This window comes from Macrobrachium nipponense, chromosome 39, assembly GCF_015104395.2.
Source record: "Macrobrachium nipponense isolate FS-2020 chromosome 39, ASM1510439v2, whole genome shotgun sequence".
NCBI classification, from domain to species: domain Eukaryota; kingdom Metazoa; phylum Arthropoda; class Malacostraca; order Decapoda; family Palaemonidae; genus Macrobrachium; species Macrobrachium nipponense.
Window position 1 is genome coordinate 7,272,684 of NC_061099.1, and position 23,825 is coordinate 7,296,508.

The 23,825-nt window shown below is 39.0% G+C and overlaps 1 protein-coding gene across 1 annotated transcript in view; it reads left to right on the plus strand.

The window, feature by feature from the left end:
- The window catches only part of LOC135210087 (uncharacterized), a 21,747-nt gene extending 4,417 nt beyond the window's left edge, over nt 1–17,330 (plus strand). Inside the window, exons 2-8 of the mRNA XM_064242884.1 lie at nt 11,809–12,017; nt 12,938–13,177; nt 13,596–13,763; nt 14,161–14,286; nt 14,775–14,940; nt 15,203–15,340; nt 15,775–17,330. Coding sequence (XP_064098954.1) covers nt 11,809–12,017; nt 12,938–13,177; nt 13,596–13,763; nt 14,161–14,286; nt 14,775–14,940; nt 15,203–15,340; nt 15,775–15,866 — 1,139 coding nt within the window. The 3' untranslated portion in view covers nt 15,867–17,330. The remainder of the gene's footprint in view (nt 1–11,808; nt 12,018–12,937; nt 13,178–13,595; nt 13,764–14,160; nt 14,287–14,774; nt 14,941–15,202; nt 15,341–15,774) is intronic.
- Nucleotides 17,331–23,825: the final 6,495 nt, after the last annotated feature.

Genomic DNA, 23,825 nt, shown 5'->3' on the forward strand with positions numbered 1-23,825 from the left:
TTATATCATGCAACTTCTCATTTAAAATTTCCCCATGTCTACGGAGTCAAAAACTATCTTGTTCAAATCACATAAAATAAGTAATACTGCACTATGATCATTCAATTCCTAACCACACCAGATGTAATAACAGAAATAGTCAAATAATGGTGAATTTTGCATTTTTTCCATCATTGCTGTACTGAAGGTGTTTTCATTCCAAGTTCATGTAGGTGCAAGTCCCTTGCAGATCCCAGGTTATTTACAAGAGCTTATGTGAAAATTTGTTTTCTCTCCAGCAATAATAATCCAGTGTTTTCAACAATTAAATTTTAAACAAGTTTCCATGTTCATGTGCCCAAACCATTTCAACTTTGGACAATTTTCACAACAGTTTGTTCAGTTTGACTATGGCTGTCTTGTGCACAGTGTGCTGACAGAGATGATAAGTGATATGTATAGCACAGTATTCTGGAAGTAACACCTTCCTCTTATGAATGCCTCTCATGAAATAACAAAATTTGGCTGCATTAGCCAGGTAAAGAACCCAGTCCCCTAGCTCAAGTGGGGGTGGGGGGAGACTAAAATCCTCCAGCCAGGTATGGACCCAGCACCCTATATTAAGTTAGGTTTAGGAAGGTGGTAAAACTGCCATCTACTAACATGCTTGCTAGCTTGGTAACAACCAGTTTACGTGCAAAATGGGCACCATGTTTAGCACCATCCCCTTGGGGATAAACATAAAAACGTGAACAAAAGACAGCAAATACCATAAACAAAAGCAAAAGACACAAACACAAACAAAAACCTTAAACAACAGAAAATTTTCAGGTCGGTAACTGGTGGGAACGAGTCTGCAGCAGTAGTCCGTGGTTTTACCTCGACGGTTGCGTTGCGTTCGGGTGCATTCCTTCATTTTACACTATGCTATGTTTTATGCATCTACCATCTTGGCTAAGCTGGTGTGGGAATTTTAATAAGGACCATACCACCTTAAGCTGGGTAAAGCCAGGAGGCATCGTGTAATTTGCTTTGTGGTATCTTTGTACTTTATAGCCAAACGAGTTCTGTGATTAAGGATTTGAATAATTGTTTTTCCGACTACCTATCCTGTGGTCTAACCCTTTCAAATGGTGCAATTTCACATATATTTTTGTCTCCCATCCCATTAAAATCCTTAATTTGCCACTGGGTCCCCACCCTCCATAATAACATATATAGTAAAAGAGTCATTTCAAACAACAGTAAGCCGATGGTTAGAATGCATACATAATGAGATAATGGATAAGAAAATCATATATAGTAGTTCACTGATTTTGTGGAGAATACTGAATTACTTAATTACTGCATTACCAAAACCAACTGGAAATACATTTAAACGTACATAGCAATATTACCTACCGGTGTACTAAAGGTCCATAGGTTACAGAGCTGCCTAGTCTAGAAGCTCGAAAAATAAACAAATATATATATATATATATATATATATATATATTATATATATATATATATATATATATATATATATATATAGATAAATTTTTACAGGTCTACATACCTTGAGTAACACCACAACTTGTAGATCTACCTCAAAACGTTTAGTATCAGCCATTGAAACGAATATAAAACATAGATATAGGTATATAAAAAAAAATCTTCGTTTTTTCATTCTTTGCACGTCACCAAGACAACAACCTGTCACCTATACTCTGTTTTTTTTCATCTGTCCATCCGCTTGTGGTGTTTGCGCATGGTAACACTGCGTCCCTGGCTTTAAATAACATCCTATTTCGAATGTTAACGGTGTAATTCGCATATAGTAAATTATTAAAACACTTTTCAGTTGCAAATGTACACCCAGATGTCCTTTTATTTACCTAAAACTTAGACATAGCGTATCTATTTAAAGCCCGGGATGCTGTGTTACCATGCGCGACCACCACAGGCGGAAGGACAGATGAAAAAAAAACAGAGTATAGTTGTTTACATTGTTGACCGTTTACTTTCACTGCTATACGTTTGAAAAGGAAAAAAAAAGACATGAAACTTTATATTCTTAAGGATAATTCTGAAATGTATTTTTTTAATAAATAAAAGTTTAATTGTTGAGTTTCATAGATCAAATGCAGCGTTCTAACCAACCGGAGGCACTGGAATATGGGGCATGAGGTGCTGCCTTTACAAAGTTCCTCCAAGCAGAACGTCTTGTAATGCTTAACAAACGAACAAACAAAACCAGGAAGACAATCTACAAGTATAATATCACTTGGCCAATGAATGAATGAATAAATGAGTATGATTATGAACTCGAAATGCATAAACGCCATGTGCATTCACGTACATCTTCTTGCATGCATAAAGACTTTTGCTTTATTGCCATGCTATAAACATAATTAAATGAGCACAAGACTGTGTGCTAACTCATAAGATCAGATTACTTAATATCAGCAGAGGTTAGCGGTAATTAAAACCCAGAGATAAGACATTGACAATTAAGATGGACATTGTGACAAATTTGCATCTTCTGATAGGAATGATTGATTTTAGGAAGTGACTGAATTAATCATAGAATAGTTTCTTTTGGTTAGGCTGAAGAAGAAGAAGAAAATCAGTTATACTGATAACTTGGAGGTTATAGATTGAAACATCAGCGCTGTATTTTCAATTATAATTCCCGTGATTCTTATCAGACCACTTACCTACTAGGAAATCTTTTTCAATAAAAGAAACGAGCGGAAACTAGGTCAGTAGTCGCTTGACATCTGCCATATTCCTTCTCTGTTCAACCATTCGGCTCAATACCCTTAAAGCTTTATTATTATCTACATAATCGGCAAACTCTCTTAGTAATAGTTTCATTGCCATGCCATGATTCATAGCTGTATAGCAATGCGTATTACACTAGACTCAAGTATAGGCATGATCTTGCGTATACAATTTTAGTCTTTTATTTTCGATTCGAATTTGCATTTTTTTTAGTCTCATTAAATTCCAGCACGGGAGAACCACAAACTTAAGTAATTGTGTCTAATTACAGGAAAAGCTCAAAAGAGAGAGAGAGAGAGAGAGAGAGAGAGAGAGAGAGAGAGAGAGAGAGAGGGAGGGAGTCAACCATTAAATGTAGTATTTTTTATTACGTTAAAGACGACTTAAGTTGGGACAAATAAGACTGATCTGTCGCTTCCCCTGAAGAAATAAGCAATGAAACGTGACCTCATTTCCCCTTTGTTATCAAAGCTCACAATTTAGGAAATGTTTGGAGAACGTGTTTGCGGATGCATTCCTTCCCTGTCTCTCGTCTATGTTCAGAGAGAGTGAGTAATGGACTCTGAAAAATATACAAGCCAAGGGGTGTCCCCAGTGAGCGATCACTCCCCAACTCAACCAACGTCCCACCCAGACCGATCACAATCCCACCACCATCTCTCCATTTAAATTGAGAGTTAGTGATGTGCATTGCATACATTCGATGAGTAAAAAACAAACTAGAGAGAGAGAGAGAGAGCATCAACCTCTTTCGAAGAGAACTAGATCGAGGGGTAAACAAGGACCCAAGGATCGTTAGTCCTAATTGTTCTCAATCTCTTAATGCCTGGTCGAAATCGGATTACGGTGTCTTAAGACAGCGCAAAAATCTCTCTTCGCGTCCGAAGGTCGTGCAGTCAATTGGGGGAAGCTTTCTTGACTTGTTTTATTACGGGTGTGTGTGTGTATACGAGAGCGTGTTTGTGTGTTTTGGGTGTGTTTGTGTGTCAGGGATGGTCGTGTGTTTGTGTGCCAGCATTGGTCTATTAGTGCGAGAAGCTTTTACTACTATGAGTACGCGTTCTGTAATTGTTAGAACAACAAACTCGAACAAATAATGAAGTCGGTATATCATTATACTAATATTTAATTACAAACATAACTAAAGAATTTAACTTCGGAAAAAAAAAAAGCCACACACGCAAAACATACCCTTTACCCCCGGTGAAATCCAACCTCACTTGAGCGCGCGGGAACTTATCACCAGTTTTTTTTTTTTTTTTTTTTTTTTTTTTCTAACGCGTAAAAGTAGTACGCGGGATCCTTTAGGAAATCAGGTATACATGCTTCGCATTACAGCGAGGGATTTCCTTTCCTACTGCAGATGACTTCTACAGCTGTCGCGACTCTTGCAACGTGACTCATTGGCAAGGTCACGGTTACGTGAAGGGCGCCACGTTTGGCGGGGAAGGACAGGCTATCAGTGGCATAAACATACAGAGAGAGAGAGAGAGAGAGAGAGAGAGAGAGAGAGAGAGAGAGAGAGAGAGACTTATAAATTTTTCTAAGGGTATACTACATATAAATGCTTCTTCATTCTAGGCCTATATTACACTTTTGATAGAAGGACAGGCTATCAGAAGTACATATAGTACATAAAGAGAGAGAGAGAGAGAGAGAGAGAGAGAGAGAGAGAGAGAGAGAGAGAGGAGAGACTTTTATGTTTCAAAAGTATACTGCAATTAAATGCGTGTGCCATTCTAGGCCTACTCCTCTTCAATATATATCTGCAAACAAGAAACACGCCCCTTTCACAATTATAATAACAAGTAGCACGTGTTCTTTAAACTAGCCTGATAACTACTACACATTTATATTTACTGAATAGCTATGGAGTCTCTAGGGCTATATAAGTGGATATGCCCTGACTAAATGTGAGATGTTTATCTGAATACGAAACACCCCATTGCCCAGTGACCCAAAGAGATCAAACATGTAGAGTAAGGAGAGCGTCGATTACAGAATTTCAATAAATACTTTCGAGTTCGATAAAAACAAAGGAGGCTTCACTTTCGTCTCATCCGTTGTTTCTCACAACTAAAGTCGTGACTGTAAATATAAAAAAACATTAATGATTTGGCGAAGGGGAAGTCAATATCAAATAACAACAAAATATTCTAAAACTGCAAAATATTCTAAAACTTACGGTGAGCATACAACAAATACACTAGATAGTACTACTATTCGAGAGCTTGTAGTAAAAGGAACTCGACTCCGTTCTCAAGTACAGAATATCCTTCTGAACGGTTTTTAACCATCTCAGTTAATTTTGCCTTTAAAACTCGTCATGGTACAGCAATACTTTAGATATTTTTTAAAAAATCTTATTTTCCTAATATACGATTGTGCGTACCGTCTGCAACAGTTTGACACATATAAATGGCAGACCACAAAACTACCTGCTTCGACAATCGAGTGGGATAACCTTACAACTATAACTCTGAAGATGAATTATGAGTTATGATGACAGTGATCCTATAACAGTAGCTCAGGAACCGACAATAAGTAGTACTTCGTCTTTTAGACTGAATAATCCTATGCTGTGTAGCTTATAGGTGCTGCACTGTGCACTATAGACTCAAGTCAGGTAGTGTAGGCTCACTGCCAATCTAGGCTAATACTACCTTTTCATGAAACACCCTGGGGTGGACCCCAAGGGAGGAGTCCCTATCATTTGCGAAATGGAATTTTAAGCCGAATTATACGAGGTCATTATTTACAAATGACAGCGGATGACTGGGGAATAAGTAGTTGCTTCTACTCTATGGGAAATCATACACAAATTGTATACATATATATATATATATATATATATATATATATATATATATATATATATAATATCTTTCCTAGGTAGTTTAATACAAGGCCGTTGGAGATTATCGTAAAAACAAACAAAAGACTAAATATCATAAAGATAATGACCCCCAAGATATACTAGACGTAGGTAACGACCGCCGAAAACCCTTGGGATCGCTATCTAAGAAAGATACACATATAACGTGTGTATATATCGTGTATATATATCCATAGCACACAGTGGCGTGGGAAGTCAAATTTATAACCCCATATCAGAAATGAAGTCACATCTGAGTCGAGAACCGAACTTGGAAACTCATTACACGAGCATATGCAGCTGCTTCAAGTGTTACCTACACAGGAGTAACATCTGTGACTAAAATATGATTAGTCACTGCGTGATACTGGTTAGGCTTTCACACAAGCGAATGGTGAAAACAGCGTTTCCCCTCGTACGTCCTCATAATCTTTCTCCACAACACAGTGTGTCAGTATATTTGCTTCTTGTCTGTATAAACACCGATAGTCTATGGGGCTTAATTCCATTTTCAGACTTTGTCTCACAACCGGAACCTATTTAAGTCTAAACCTCAGGACGGTGATACAAAGACTGGAATTGTCTGATCAAGCTATTGTAGTCTATAGCGATAGGTCTAGGGCTGACATATCCAGGTAAAAATGTCACAGGAGAAAAAAAAAAAAAGTCACATTAATATTTCCTAGATAGTGGCATGTTTAGTACAAGCCCGTTGATCTATTATTATTTTTTTTCCCCTATGTGTAGCCACCTTTGCGGCGTGTTTAGTATAAGCTCGTTGGGGAATGCTGTAAAAACATAAACCAAAGACTAAGTATAACCACCAAGGAATATTGTGAATTTTTCACTGTGACGTTATTACCCTCCACCATGAATTAATGTGACTTTTCCTAGCCAAATTAGTGACTTTTTCCTGTGACTTCATTACCGGCCACCAGGGATAATAAATTTGGATGTTGCAAGAGAATAGGGAGGGAGACGTGGTAAGCGACTGCTGATTCGAATAAAGGCAAGAATGAAAACTTAAACATTAAGGGATATCTCACGTGACCGAGGAGTTCATAGTTCATCAAGTGACCTAGAAATCTGACCCAAAAAGTATATAGCTGCATAGTGTAGGTAGGACAATTTGCTTTACATTTTGACTGTCGATCTAAATGCAACCGTAATTCAAGAGGAGTTAGGCTCTGACGTAAAGAATATTCTCCGGCCATGTGGCTACACCACCTGAGTTGGTAATGTCTCCGGGTTAATATACGTGTTTGAAGAGAGTATCCCTTTGTGATGTTGCCAAAACAGGATGTTGTAGCGTACCTACGTGTGGAAACTAGCATTGTGCTCCACCTATATTGTCTCGGCACCTTATCATTGTTGTCGTCATCACCGGCTTGGCCCTCTTGCTAACATCATTAGGTTGTTAACATTAATACTATGCATATAAGAACATCGATTTAGGCCTAGGTCAACAGAGGCCCAAAGGGCATATGTTTAAAAAAACGTAAAAGCGTGGCTTCAAATTCACAATTAAAACTATTGTTCCTCTTTCCAGAAAATGTATGGTTACATATCCGCCTTTGCATGTTTATGGAAATGAACATGTACGAGTGTCCGGTAGTGGGCGGATTCTGTTACCACATTTGAGAGCTAGCCAGAACGAAGGTATAGAGTTTGTAAAACCCGCTGTAAAATGTATGATTGAATTTCTAAAACTTGACTCATTTGAATTTTTAAAACTTGACTAATTTATCTTGTTTGCAAAGCTTCAAAGCCCACCTCGTCCATTAAGGTACATTCAGTTTCAAGCGTACATACATGCAAATGACCAAGAGTGAATTCGAGGGAAATATGAAAATCTGCCATATAGCCAACCCATGCAAATGAAAGGTAAAACTTAAAAATGAGTATGTATGTAAAGTAGAAATGGGTAAAAACATAAGCACATTGATGTGAGGATTTATAAGTTATTAATTCATATACACACACTGACGCACGTACACATTCAAACATACAAATAGCGTACTATAGCTGCTCGGCGTCACGCTGAAATTAACAACACAATAGCGACCCTGTCAAAACAACAAAGCGAAAGAGAACAATAAGACCGGACGCGTAGAAAGCTGTGACTTCTAATAATCAACTTTTAAGAAGACATTACCATTCAATTGCTATGACTCAACATCTTAATACCGGTTGAAAATCCGATTGTTACTGCCATTCCAAAGGAAATAGCTCTTCTTCCTAGTGACTTGGGGACCCTGTATTACTTTTACTTACAATTAGTAGTTCAGTCGTTGCGAAATAGCATCAACAAACGTGTTTTCTTTATTTAGCATCTGACCAACAAGTTCACATTAAGAATTAATTTCTTATCCGCTGGTAGTTTCGTTTGGATTAGGCCGACCGCTATCCACCGCTAGGCCTATAAATACCTTTCTTTTACCAACAGAACTGATAGGTATCATTCTAATGGTATAATCCTCCAGCAGCACGTTATAAGTTACGTAAAATATCACCAAAATGCGCTCAGAAACATAGATTAAAATCATAAACAGGTAAAATTCAACAGTAACCGGAAAAGAGGTGAGTCATGCCTGTTTCCCGGCAGGGTTATGATGATGGTGAACGAACTTTGACGAACAAGACGCAAAAGCTTCATTACATTCTGATCACTGGCGGCACAAGAGAGAGAGAGAGAGAGAGAGAGAGAGAGAGAGAGAGAGAGAGAGAGAGAAACTAAGGTATTTCCTAAAACGGACAAAGGCCAATTTCCTAATTAACATCGGTGCCATAAAACTTGATAAGACTGCCAGCAGCCTTAAACACTCATTCTTAAGACTAGGCAACAAATGATGATAGGATGATCACCAAAATAAGTTTATACTTCGGGGTTATATAAATATGTATATATATATATATATATATTATATATATATAGTATATATATATATATTGTATGTATGTATGTATAAGTAGGTGATATGTATGTATGTGTTTTTATATATACCGGCGCGCGAGCTCATAAACTATACTGCACATATGTGGGCCTTAATTACTCCGCTAACATGATGGTAGCAGAGGCTAAAACCAACATCCGCTAATATGCCATTACATAACACATGCAAATGATTCACCTGTAGGCTCTAGTAAAATAATAATAAATAATAATAATGGGAAGACATGAGTGAAATGTAATAAACAAGTGAAAAAATATGCAAATGGTGTTTTATGTATTGTGTCGTCATTTCATTTCCTGTCCCGTATATCCCATGGTGTGAACCCTATGTTTTTAACCACGAAACCTCACCTTCTATAGCCCATCGTCAAGGGAAGTCCCAAGGACAAGGACATTTTACGTAGAAGAAATCCTTCGTGGAACAGACCTTTCTTTAAAGGCCAGTGTGACTGCGCTGATACTTGTAACTAAATAGTACCATGTCCTGTCTGGCTATCTGGAGACAGTTAAGTAATAATTTAGCCACTGAGCTGGGAAGTATCGACTCTAGCATTTTCTCTTATCGCGGAAGGTGTTAAGTAACCTATATTTTCTCAGTGTGCTTTCATATACACTTACTCTGCTTTTTTTCCATCTGTCCATCAGCCTGTGGTGTTTGCGTATGGTAACACTGCGTCCCGGACTTTAGATAGTTACATTCAGCTTACATTCAACAATTATAGTAATATCCTATTTCGAATATTAACGGTGTAATTCGCATACAGTAAATTATTAAAAAACTTTTTAGTTACAAATGTACACTTAGATATCCTTTTATTTACCTAAAACTTACACATAGCGTAACTATCTAAAGCCCGGGACGCAGTGTTACCATACAAAAACACCACAGGCGGATGGACAGATGAAAAAAAACAGAGTATAGTTACATTCTCTGTGATGTAATTAAGACGCACTGACAACCAAACCAGTAACCGACAGACGGTTTTGCTTGATGTCAATTACTGCTAATATAGTTGATAGAACAAGGGCAGGATATTTTAACATAAGTACGTCTTTTATCTCAGAAAAATAGAAATGTGTTTCCGAAAGATAATTCCATTAGGAAAAGAATGAAATATTGAACTGGAACCACCCTTATGTCTCTCCGCCCTGACAACCCATACGTACTTTCTCCTCTATATTTTTTGTGCCCTTATCCACTGGGGAAAAGTTTGTTGACACTAGCATTCACTTTCGCTTGCAAACATGAGGCAAAATAATTGTAATTTTACTTATGGAAATAAAAATGTAGGTTCTGTAAGCCTGCTTGCGTTACGATTTCAGAATTCGCCGATCAGATCATTCCTATATAAGTGTGCAGATCCAAATTAGTTGCGTTATAATGGCAACGTTACCATTCGAGACAGGCTGATAAACCGGCAGAGAGAGAGAGAGAGAGAGAGAGAGAGAGAGAGAGAGAGAGAGAGAACGAACTGTTTACTCGTCACTATGGGGGCATCACAGGCTTTTGTATAGTAGGCGGGAACACGTGCCGCCAAAATGTTTCGTCCGGATAACTATTGCCAGACATAATATATTGTGGGATAAAAACAATAGCAGGTGTACTACAAAGAGAATAAAGCCGTTTTAACATGATGTCAGGAGGAAATACGCAAACGCACACACACACGAGCGCGGGAAGGCAAGTATCCTCTGGTCACATCTATAAAGGTAGATTTATACTGCACTATTCTTGAGATTTTGTTGTTGATGTCAACTAAATATACATACGTAGGTATGTATGATCTTGACACTGCAACAACTGCTTGCGATGCAACTAAACCCGAGGAAATTGAACGCAAGAGAGCCTATCGAGTCTTTATCCTTCCAATAATGAAATCTTACACTCAAAGGTAGGATTGTGTTGTACACCTACTTCAGACTTTTAAAAACCTGTTCAGAAGACCCAAAATCGATCCCACAAGGGGAAATATATTTGATCCTATCTTGAAAAACACATTGGTGTCTTTATTATCTATGCTGGTGAGTGAGTTTTCCGGTGGTCACAGGACCAGGATTCGAACTTAGGCCTAATCAGTTATAACTCCCTGTGGGTGTAAGTTATTCCCAAGCTTTAATAAATTCGAAATTAAGCTATCTTTGCTATTCATTGTACATGAGAGTGAACAAAATTACAAGTGCATGAGTGACAAAATCTACACGTATGCTAATACTGCTTGCGAGCACGTGGCTTGTTACTTTTGAGCGGAAACGTTTTCTTCAAATGGCAACAGGAACAAAAAATGGCATTTCCTGCTGGCATATAAGAGCCGGGTGATTGTTACTTGTTATCATGAATCACCGATAACAAATCGGAAGTTCGCGAGTGGATGTGGGGATGTGTTGTTTGGGGGGGGGGGGGGGGGGGGCACCGGTATAGGGATGGGTCTAGGAAGGAGAGTATTGAGTCTAAGCCAAGCTCATTCACTGTAAAGTTAGCAGACTTTTGCCACACGACGCAAATTGCTCCTGTTTTTCTAACCTCTTTCATTCATCTTTCTCCCATCTGTCTTTCCGTCCTCTCTAACAATTGCTTCATTGGGCAATTGAGAGGTTTCTCCTGGTTAACCTTTCAAACCTCCTTACCGTCAATTTCCGTTCCAGCGATGAATGAACTGGTAGGTCCCAGCGCTTGGCCTTTGGCCTAAATTCTATATTCTACCCTATAAAGACATCTGATGATCACATCAGTTTGAAGGAGTCCTTTTTTACGCTAAGGCAGAAAGAATGAGAATCTAGTTGACAGCTTCGCTAGGGCATTTTTTATTTCAGACAGTTCGTGCATGCGTAACAAATGCGCCTGGTCATTCACGCTTTAGAAAACGGAAATTTTAGGAATGTTTAAACCTTATATGAACCTCCTAGATATGAATGTCCCGGGACACAAAACTAAAACGTTTCAGCAATTGCGAATTCATTTTAAAGGCTCTGAATATTTATAATTTTGAACAGTGTTACTCCACCCTCTGAAATAGACGTCTAATTTCACTAAATTTGCAATCGTCACAAAATGACAAGCGGAGAGAGCGTTGTTCGTGTGTCCCTTGTTCTTGCAAAAGTTATTCACAAGATTTAATGGAGAGTGTTGTTCGTCTGGTACCTGGTTCTTGCAAAAGTTATTCACAAGTTAACTAAGTCTAGGTAACGTGTGAAAAGATTTAATGTAACATTATTATTGTTATTATTATCATTACAGGCGTAGTTGGAAGTGTCACCTCGCAGTCAATCAATCTAGAGCAACACCTGCAACACTTAACGACCATTCGCAACCCTTCAGCCTCCAGCAACACCGCCTGGTACGAAGCCAGAGATTACATCTCCCACCAGTTCTTTTCTTACAACCTCACCACAAAGTTCCACACCTTCAACACCTCCGTTAATGTCAACAATAATGGGGGCACTACGGTAAGTTTCTGTCTTTTTCCGTTAACTGCGGTTTAAAAAGATAAATTGAACACTCACCTCAAGCGTCTTTGATTGCTGCCAATATAGACCACTGAGACTACTTCCAGTATCTAGACCAGTAGTTCCCACACTAGGGGGCTCGACCCCCCAGGGGGGCGTGAGGAGGATACAAGGTGGGCGTGAAGTCCTCTGCTCAAGAATATTTGTTTAATTAGAATAAAATCATTCAAGGAACAAATATCTGCCATTATGTTTCGTTTTTAGTTACTTAGAAAAATGTCTCGGAAATGTGCTATTATTTGTTTGAGTGGCTTTCATTATTAAAATTTAATACAAAGAGAAATCTGTTTTCCTGAACAATGCTAAGAAATAATTGCAAGAATCATTACACATGAACAAAAGAGGGAGTAGGGGCGTGCGGGTCTACTGGAAGCAAAAAGGGGGCGTCAGGTGAGATAGTTTGGGAACCACTGAATTCTAGACGATTTGACACTGGCCAGAGCAACCACCTCACTCAACCGGAAAGAATATTATTTGAACTGCCATCTCTTATGTCTCAGCAATTACAACTCAAGCACTTCTTCTTCATGCTACCTCTTCACCTCCAGCTCCTCCTCCTACTTCTAAAAGTTTTTATAACTCGCCTCTGTGGTTCCAAAGTTTCAACGGTTTGCTCACGAGGAGATGAATCCATTTTGCAAGTGGCCGCTTTATAATGAAATTATATCTTCAGGCTCCGAGTAATCTAGAATTTGATATTTGTTACACGAATGCTTGATAATAATTATATGTTATTATAAATGTCTGCTGCTAGTTTGACATTAAAATAACATTTACTAGCTAAGATGATTTAGTCTTTCATGTAGAAATGTTGCTATTGTCATCACTAGAGACTAACAATACTTCCTGTGATTCTTTAGTTTACAGGGACAAACGTCATTGGCATAGCGGAGGGTCCTGCAGACGGGCCTGTCCTGCTCGTAGGGGCCGATTTTGACACTACCGTCTCACAGAAATCTCCGCTGGAGGACAACGGAGCTGGTATAGCCGCGCTGTTGGAGGTCGCGAGACTCTACATGGATCAGTATCATTCTAACGAGCTGAACAACGTCACTGGGACAGTTCTCTTCGTTGCCTTTGATATTAATACGGTTGAATATGTAAGTCCATTACATTATCATTAAGCCTTAGATAATGGAATAGAATAGAAACATGCGACAATTTTTTTTCGTGGGTGGTAGGCGAAGAAAGGAATGGCGAACAGAAAATAAAACTGTAGACTTGAATGGAGTAGACCCAATCTAACTTTGCGATCACCTTATAGGAATCCCAAGGAGAATTGTAATCATTAGCCACCTATCCTCACAGTTCTTTGGTTGTTGAATCAAATATGATTAAACATAATATTCTTACAGCCTCCAGTTGTTAGAGTCAAAGTATATAGAATAAGGGCCCTTATTCTATAATACTTCGGTTAGAGTAAGCCAGCCATGTGCTGGCTCGGACTCTTGCGCCTAAAACAGTCTTGTAAATACGAACCCTTTTGACATGTCATCTTTTTAACTTCGAAAATTACAGGAAGGACAACCCTCTGGCAAGGCGGGATCTTACCTTTTCCTGCACCAGTGGCTGTGGTCATACCTCGGGCAGTCCTCTGAACGGTTCTACGGCGCAATCATCTTAGACTCCATCAGCAAATACAACATGGAGGAGAGATCTCAAGTGCTTCCAGACGATTTTCAAGATGTGAGATGAGAATCTTTTACAATATTCTATTTGTTTTATTTTGCTTTCCATTCTCTTAGGAGCGAAGTTTTGTTACACTGAAAGTGCCGTCCTTTGTCGAAAACCGTCTCAGTACATTGGAATTGTTTGGTGAAACGTAATTTATTTATAAGTATGAACTAGTACTTGTATTTTCTCATTAAAAAGCTATTGTGTGTAAAAGACGACCCACCTCTTCCAGCGTGAATGTTTGTGCATATGTGAATTGAATACATAGACGCAAGTTTTGTTTGTTGATTTCTTACGGCTGTAAAAAAGATGAACAAGTATTGTAATACATTTTCCAATGTTTTTACACTAATATAATAGAGAAAGTTTTCATCAGAAATCTGAAGAATGTGTCCTCATCTCCCCACAGGTTTTCCCAGAGGCTTATGGGGACATCGTCAATCGTACCAACAAGGGAGATTTCCTAGCCCTCTTCACCAGGCACTCCGAGGCCAGCAGACGACTCACCGAGGCTCTTTTCGACAGTTACGAGAAGGTATACTTGATTAATTCTATTATGGCAGAGTCTCTGAGAAGATTTATGTATATTTTTTTTATTGTTGCTCTTCTATTTTGATTAACTTGGTTCCATTCTGATCTGTCCTTTTCACCAACATCTTCCAGTTTAAATGGTTTACGTAAATATACCTTCATTGTGATAGTAGATTTAATGCCAAAACTTAAATACATCACTAAGTGATATGAATGTTTTTTTAGTTGTCGAAATGTGTATATATCCTATACTAAACGTTGCATTTTAGTTAAATGTCCCCGTAACCGTTTCCATTAATGAATAAACGTTAGATTAATGGTATTATTTAAACGTTGCAATGATGGCCCAACGTTAAAAAATAGATAAATAAAAAAAATAAGAGCTCTTGGCAAAGGCAACGTAAACCTGTCGTCATCCGTGATTTTATTATAAAAAAATGGTTTACGATTGGTCATGTTTGGTATGTTACAAAATTATGTGCACCTTTTCAGGATCGAAAAGCCATGATGTTCCGCCTCCTGGATCTGACGTTGAGAGATGGCTCCAAATATGGAGAAACCTTCCGTATGTTTGACCACCAGTCTCAGTTCCACTTCTGGACCTTCCAGCCTGCAGATAAGCCTGTGCCCTTGCCAGCCATCCTTTTGACTGATACAGGTAGCTACAGAGCGCAGTGTTAGTTAGACGATAGTTAGTATTTATTCATAATGAGAAACAGGAGAGGAGTGGGGAGGGGGTGACTGTTACTTCCATAGCACATGTAGGCCTAAGCCGATTTTTCATGTTTCTCTTGCATTTCCGAAATCGTCAACAGTCCAGGAAAACAACCCTTGGTAATCATTGTTATCGTTGTTGAAACTCGGCAGTTTGAATATGGATTTGAAACCCCGACTTGCTTTAATAGACCTTGCAATTTCAGACGTGCACCGGAAGTCGCCTAACACCTGTAGTACGAACCCATGTACCGCAGAAGAATTCCTGACGCGCCCTGCCAAAGCATTTATTGAGAAAACGGTCGAATCTCTGGTCCAGACACTGGCCTCTTTGCTCATAGAAAGTGAGTATGGTGATGATGCCACAGCAGAATTATTGCAATAATATTTGTTGTTTTGTTAGTTTCGATGGAAAAGCCAAGAATCTAGGACCTCTGATACGGAAGTGTCAATTTGCTTTGTCAAAATCTCAATAATTTCATAAGAGAAGTGATGCCAAGTTATGTTTATACATAAATATCATGATTGAAATTAATTTATGAGAGTAGTTTTCATTTTACTTATCACTCACAGAAAACGACGTATTTCCAAACTACTTTCTGTTAAGGGAATCAATATACTGTCGTGATTAAGAGGACTGCTCTTCTCAGCTTAATCCTTATTCGGGGTTTGCTGCTTTTAATTAGCCTTTTCCGTGTTTCTGTTTCGTGTCCCCACTACGCCCATTCATGTGTCTCTCATCAAGAGGACCAATCTACAGGTTAACTTGTCATTTCAGGCCCTGAGGTCGTCACAGATTCTGGCATTGGCCTAGTACCTTCCATTTCTATCATGGTGCTGGCTGTCTGCCTGGGGAAACTCCTGCACTAGAATGCCATGGAACATCGTAGAAGTTCCGTCATCTCTCGTCAGAATTAACATCTTCAGAATATGTTATTGGTGTCTCGGATGTTTAGATTTTTTTATCATAGTTTGAGAATGATGTTACTGTAGTAATCAGAACATGCATTCAAGAAACAAATGAAACATGGGTACGTGTCAAAAAACGTGAATAATAATATGCATATAACGAATAATCACGTCTGGGGGCCACGTAAAATATAGTGTGGTCAGTGTGTGTCTGTGTGTGTGTGAGAGAGAGAGAGAGTATACGTGGATATATTTTATATACAGCTTGGGAGCGTTGTTTATTTGATAACCTGTAAAATTTGCGCGGGAAATTCCTTGGCTTCCCAGACGGTCTGCTCTTGTGAAATCAACTTATTTAGATAAAAAAAAAAGTCATTTTCAACAGGAACTGAGATTTACAAGAACACAAATGTATACCATTAAACCCTGCCTGCAATAAGCACATACCTGTGTATATTTTACATTATGAAAACAGGCCTAGTTTTACTACTATGTTTCTTAGCCAGATTTACTTTCTTGACTGATGATCTGCCCAGACCAGCAGACGTTTTCATATTGGTCTTTCGATTGCATTTTGCTTTTTTATAAATTGTTATATATTTATTGACATTCTTGACAGTGTATCTCATTAATTTACATTTTTATAGAAATATGTTTCTAGCACCCATTTACTTATCATATTGTTCACTTCTCTTCACAAAAAATACTTATCAAAATTCAGGAAACAGAAAACACTTGAAGATTTCTATTTACTTTCATGCAGTACATTCGTAACCGTCTTACCCATTAATCATCATCCCATTACATGCCTAGTGGACACTAAGTAACACGTAGAATTTGATGCAAGAAGGGATTGCATTATTATTATTATATTATTTCGTAGTTGGGATACATCAGCGCTTGTACATACTGTAAGCTTATCACCCACTAGTCCAGGGGTTCTAAGGTTAACCTTTTGATGACTCTAGACCAACAATGAATTGCCCATTATGGTTCCATACTCCCTTTCCTTAAGTCCTATGTGTTGACAATATAATTTAATATACTTAGTTTAATACATACTTTACGTATGAATAGCTAGGTATAGAACATACCTGAAAATCAAAAGCATTTATAGTTTTATAGTTATTTATTTACAAAATGTATACCCATGTATACTACACTGATACTTTAAAATCAAATATATATACAAATATCCAGAGATCAACTCCCATACCCCCAGCATGTGGTTGGGGTATGGATAGGTACCCCCTGGTTAAGAACCCCCTGCACTAGTATATAAAATGTTTCTTTTAACGAGCAACCGCATTTTTCATTCATTCTTTCCTTCGCCAACAGCTGATTTCAGTTACAGCTTCTTGTGAAATGAATGACATGCTTGTGACGTATTTTTTGTATTAAAAGACCTAATTAATCTAAAAGGTATAGAGCTGTTTTATTATTGTCTGAATCCTGTTGTGGGTTACTACTACACCTAGGCCTATATCTGAGCAAACGGGTGACGCCGTTACGGGGTGCTCTTGGAGCAAGAGCCCTTGGCAGTACAAAGCAACGGAGCCACGGCGGTCATCTACTTGACGTCGTTAAGGCTGCTTTGAAGCAAGAGCCCGTGCCCGTTACAAACTTATAAAGCTGGTATTAGTCTAAAGCACCAAAACAACGGAGCCACACCGACCATCTTACTCCTCCAAACTTTCCCGGCATTTTTATATTTACAATTTTACGCATCACTCATTCTTTAAATTCCTTTGTATACCAATGGCATAATCGCATGTATAGTACACATGCATATACCAGTTATCTGTATAATTTGTTTTCCTCGCCTCCCCCCTAGATGCTGACCCCTTGGCGTGGGTAGGGGGCTAGGGAGCTTAGGGACCAGCAGCTGGGCCGTGATGCCTGGTGGGGTTGCTTTCTCACTAGTCCTTGGGGGCCAGCTGCTGATCCAACTAAATTAGTCAGAACTTTTCCTTCTTCCTGCAATTTTTTCATTCTTACTACATCCTTCTCCTTCGTGTATTGTTTTCTTTTTTCCTAGCATTTCGGATTAATTATGTGGAAATTTCCACCTTTTCTAAAATTTACTGGATCTAGTAAACAGCAAAGAGAACCGTGGCAGGACCATCAACTGCCCGATATCAGGCGGAACTATTTTGAGGGGCTGGATCACGGATTCCAGGGGGGTCTGGTTTTGCAGATAGGACTCTCGGCATTCTGTCCGGTTTGCCCATAATGTGATTAGAGTGGGGATGATTGTATTCTGGTAATACTCTCAGTCCTATCAAGCGGGTTTGGCTTTACACTTGGGCCACTCTAATCATGTTGTGCCATCCCTGTGGGGTAGGGTAGGGACGCGGACATTTGGGAGTCGGTTCTCACTTGTGCCATTAGTGGAAGAATAAAATCCATGAAAGGGTGATGATATCTTTTTAAGGTTTTCAGGTTTATTTATTTATTTTTTTTAAACTTAAATCTTTATGAAATTAGGAAATAAAGATTCAAGTACCCCTGGACCCTTTGATGGCGGTGAATCGGCACAGTTAATGACTGCTGGAACCTCCCCTGACAACCTTCCTCTGGAAAACTCAAAAAAACCTTCCAGTGTAATTACACTGAAACCTTATGCTCCAGTACGGAGTAAAGGGAAATTTAGTAAAAATTAAGTATCTGAAATAGGACCTGGAATGTTTGAAAACTTGTATGATAAATATTTGACTTTTAATTTGGAAGACTCTGATTGTGACATTTTTAATGTATATAAAGATATAGTCAGGTGTTGTGGCCGAGAGCCTAAGATTTCTTCTGAGGGGCGAGGAAAGCTGACAGTGGAATCTGCCTCGGCAAAAGAAAGTGAAAAGCTAAAAATGTTATCTCACCTTGGAGGAGTTAAAGTAGAGTGTGCAGTACATGCTTTTTGGAATTACTCCAAGGGCATGATATATGCACCCCAGCTTGTAACGTACTTCTGAGGAAAGGCAGGCCGTAGAGGGAATTAAGGGATCAAGGGGGTAATAAGAATTGAAAGAATGAAGAAGAAGATAAATGGAGACCTAGTCCTGCTTCCCAATTTAATTGTTACTTTCAATTCCACCTGATTGCCTAGTACAGTGAAAGCAGCCTGGTTACGCTTTAAGGTTAAACAATATATCCCAAGACCGAAGAGATGTTTTTATTGTCAAGAATTTGAACATATGTTGGGGTCCTGTAGACAGAAACTACAAGGCAAGCCTGCTACTTGTGTTAAATGCAGTGAACCAGGGCATGGCATATGTAATAAGGAGGCCAGATGTATGCATTGTGGAGACAATCATCCATTATCTTCACTTAATTGCGATGTATACATCATGGAAAAAGAAATTCAGACATTAAGGGTGACCGAGCGTATCACATTTGGAGAGGCAAAGGAGAGAGTGCTGAGTCAGTACATTAGACCAGGAATATCCTTTTCCAGTGTTGCTGCCAACCGAAGAAGAAATATCAATGTCACCAAAACTAATGTTAATAAAAAACCAGTTACGACCTGTATTCGTGCCTCTTTGGAGGCGGCGCCAATGATTGCTGGCGCTCATGCCTCTTCGGAGGCCACGCCAGTGATTCCTGGCGCCCCTGCCTCTTCGGAGGCAGTGCCAGTTGATTCTGGCACTCCTGCCTCTTTGGAGGCAGTGCCAGTGGTTTCTGGCACTTCTGCTTCTATGGAAGCAGAACCAGTGATTTCTGGGACTCCTGCCTCTCTGGAGGCTGTGCTGGGTGTACCTGGCACTTCCACCTCACTGGAGGCTGTAACAGCTTTAAATGGTGCTTCTGATCCTTTGGAGGATGCACCAATGTCCAACCTTCACACCCCTCCTCAGGCAGCATCAGCTTTGTCTGGTGTTCCTGAGACCGATAACCCTCTGAAAAGGAAGGCAGCCATAAATAATCGGTCTCCTTCTAGAAATAAGGAGCAAGCCAGTAAGCTGAAAGCTCTTAAAAGAGGCTCTAATTTAACAGCCTCTATAGGGAAGTAAATTCATTAATTTCCTACAGTGGAACTGTCAGGGATTAAGAGCTAAATGGGAAGAATTAAGGCTGCTCATATCAGAAGTGTCTCCTGTTTGTATAGCTCTGCAGGAGACAATGGTTGGTAATAATATGTGCCCCAGCCCACGAGAGTATACATCCTATCACTTCGCCTATAATTTGAATATTGGAAGCCATGGTGGTGTCGCTTTGTATGTTCGAAATGACACCCCACAAAATCCTATCAGTATCCAATCAACATTGCAAGTGATAGGTGTGCAGATCCATTTGCAAAGAAAATATACAATATGCTCTCTTTATCTACCACCTATTGAAGCCTTCCCCATCAATGAATTTAAATCTCTTATTCAACCGTTACCACGCCCTTTTGTTATTTTTGGAGATATGAATAGTAGAAATCCTCTTTGGGGTGACATCATCACCAATCAAAGAGGAAGGTGCTTAGGTTCCATCGTAGAAGATGAAAATGTGGGGATCCTCAACTCTGGGGAGTCTACGCATTTTCATGTTCAAACAGGCACGTTATCAGTAACTGATTTATCTATATGTAGTGATGACTGTCTTATTGACTTTAATTGGAGAACTATAAATGATAGATTTACCAGTGACCATTTTCCGACAGTGGTGAGTGTAGCATCAAGTCCTCCATCTTCAAGGCTACCCAAATGGAACATTGGTAAAGCTGATTGGTCAACATTCCAGGAGCACGGCTCAATAGATGACTCTGCTGATGACTTTCCCTGTGTAGATGACGCTCTTGACTTTTTGAATACAATAATGTTCTCAGCTGGTCTTCAATCTATACCTAGGACTTCGGGCAAATTTGTCCGCTGACCAGTTCCCTGGTGGACACGTAAATGCCAGGAAACTCATAGAACTATGAGATCTGCCTTCACCAGATACTGCAGACGAAAATGTGAGTATTGTTGTGTAGAATTTCGAAAAGCGAGAGCTCATTTTCACATGGAAATAAAAAAAAGCACGAAAAGGATCTTGGACAATATTCATATCTTCACTAAATTCGAAAACTCCTCTGACCCTAGTTTGGAAGAGAGTTAGAAAAATAGCAGGCAAGTTTACTTCTTGTCAACCTCCAGTTATCAAGATGAATGGTTGCGAGGTAGCAGAACCCCAGTTAGTGGCAAATGAGTTTGCTAATCATTTTGCTAATGTTGCGAAGAAAAATGATGATAGACCCTATTCAGCTCAAAGACGGATAATGGAACAGGTCGAAGTTGATTTTAATACCTTAAGACATGAGCAATACAATGCTCCTTTTACTATTAGAGAATTTGAATCAGCCTTGAATAAATGTAATGAATCAGCTCCTGGGCTGGACGATATAACATATTCAATGATTAAGCATACTCCTGAAAATACCAGACTTTTCATATTAAGCCTAATTAACAGAATTTACCGAGAACATATCTTCCCCAAGCTTTGGGAGAAGTTAAAATTACTGCCATTTGTGAAACCTGGAAAAGATCCATTCAAGACAGAAAACTATCGTCCTATCGCATTAACATCTTGTATGTGTAAGATCATGGAAAAAATGGTGAACACACGATTGATGTGGTACTTGGAAAGAGGTAAATATCTGTCGCCTGCTCAGTGTGGTTTTCGGAGTATGCACTCCACAACTGATGTATTGGTACGAATGGAATCTTCAATATGTGAAGCTTTTGCCAACAAGCAGCATCACATCACTGTTTTCTTTGACCTAGAGAAGGCTTATGATACAACATGGAGATATGGCATTTTGAGGGTCCTTTATTAATGCAACCTGAGAGGCAATTTGTCCATGTTTATTAAGGCTTTTTTAAAAAACAGGATATTTCAGGTTCAGGTTGGAGCAAAAATGTCAGATGTGTTCAATCAAGAAGAAGGAGTACCACAAGGAAGTGTTTTAAGTGTGACCTTGTTCGCCTTGGTAATCAATGGGGGTTCTAAAATAATTCCCCCAGATATAACATATACCCTTTTTGTTGATGACCTATCGATTTCCTTTGCAGCATCAAGGATGGCAGTGGCTGAACGCCGCCTTCAGCTCTGCATTGATAGTATAGTAAAGTGGGCTGAGGTTAATGGTTTTAGATTTTCCGCCAGTAAAACTATAACTATGCACTTTTGTCATGTAAGGGGAATCCACCCTGATCCAGATCTATTCGTTCATAGGCAGAGAATTCCATGTGTTGATGAAACAAGGTTTCTCGGCTTGATTTTTGATAGCAAGCTGACCTGGATTCCACATCTGAAATATATTAAGGCAAAATGCTCTAAAGCAATGAATTTGCTGAAAGTTCTGTCTCACACTTCGTGGGGTGCAAACCGAACTCAGATGTTGAGATTATATAAAGCCTTGGTCTTTTCAAAATTAAGTTATGGGTGTGAGGTGTACACTTCTGTGAAGCCTAATAGCCTTAAAATGCTCAACTCAATTTATCATGGAGGAATACGGTTGTGTACTGGAGCATTTAAATCATCTCCCACCGAGAGCATGCTTGTAGATGCTGATGAGGTGCCACTGGATCTTCATTATAAGCGTCTGCTGGTTCGGAGCTGGTATAGATTCCAGAGGCTACCTAAGTCTTTAACCAGCATTTGTATGAGAAATGAAAAGCATTGGCAGTTTTATGAAAGTCACCCCAAGCAACCTCATCCATTCGCTTTTAGAGTAAATTCTATTGTCCGTGAATTAAATATGCCAAGAATCGAGATTTTACCAGCAAAATACTCAGTTAGTCTCCCGTAGAACTTTCCAGAGGTAAAATTTTGTAGATGTTTTAATTTCATACAATCAACTTACCTGTCAGATATATACATAGCTAAGACTCCGTCGTCCCAGCTATGTATATATCTGCCAGGTAAGTATGTATGAAACTTTATTGTATCATAACAATATCATTTTTACCAAGACAGAATTGTCCAGTGAGGCCATGCGGTCAATATTTTTAGAACACTCTTTGGAACATGATAACTCCACTGCAGTTTTCACGGATGGCTCAAAGTCAGATGCTGGCGTCGGCTTTGGTGTAGCCTTCCCTGATGTAGAGAGAAGCGGCAGGCTATCATCAGTTGCATCGATTTTTACAGCAGAATTATATGGAATTTTAAAGGTTTTAAAGGATGTTTTAATTCGGAATGAAAGTAATTTGATTATATATTGTGACTCAAGAAATGTTCTTCAGTCGCTGGAATCTTTTAACCCTTTAAACCCTCTGATTTTAGATATATTGGAATGACTGTTTTTACTAAAAAGAAGAGGGAAAGAAATAAAGTTCTGTTGGGTGCCTTCTCATGTTAGGGTGGCTGGGAATGAGAAAGCTGACCAACTTGCAAAGTCTGCGGTCAGCTCCCCATAACCCACAGGATGCCTACTACCATATCGGGATTTGTATCCTTTAGTAGGTCAGAGAATTAAAAAATGTTGGCAGTCACAGTGGGAGGATATTTTAAATAACCAAAAAATGCGTAGTATCACGTCATCAGTGTCTCCGTGGTCATATCCATATATGCCAAGGAGACAAGAAACGATGTTGTGCAGATTGAGGATTGGGCATACAAGACTCACCCATGGGTTCTTGATGTCTCGTGAAAATCCTCCGTTTTGCGAGAACTGTACTGTGCCCTTGACTGTGAGACATTTGCTGGTTGAATGTCCCAGACTTGGGAATTTGAGACAGGTTCCTGTCTTGGGGTCGTGACAGAGTAGGTAATTTTATCCTAGCTACAATTCTTGGAAAGGATTGTAATATAGAGCAGTTATATATTTTTATGAAGGAGGCGGGCCTCCTTAACCAAATTTAAATTATACATAGATTGTCTATGTAAGAACTTATTTATATGAACAAAATTTTTATATATTTATAGATATTTTTATATGAAATTTATCAAAAATTT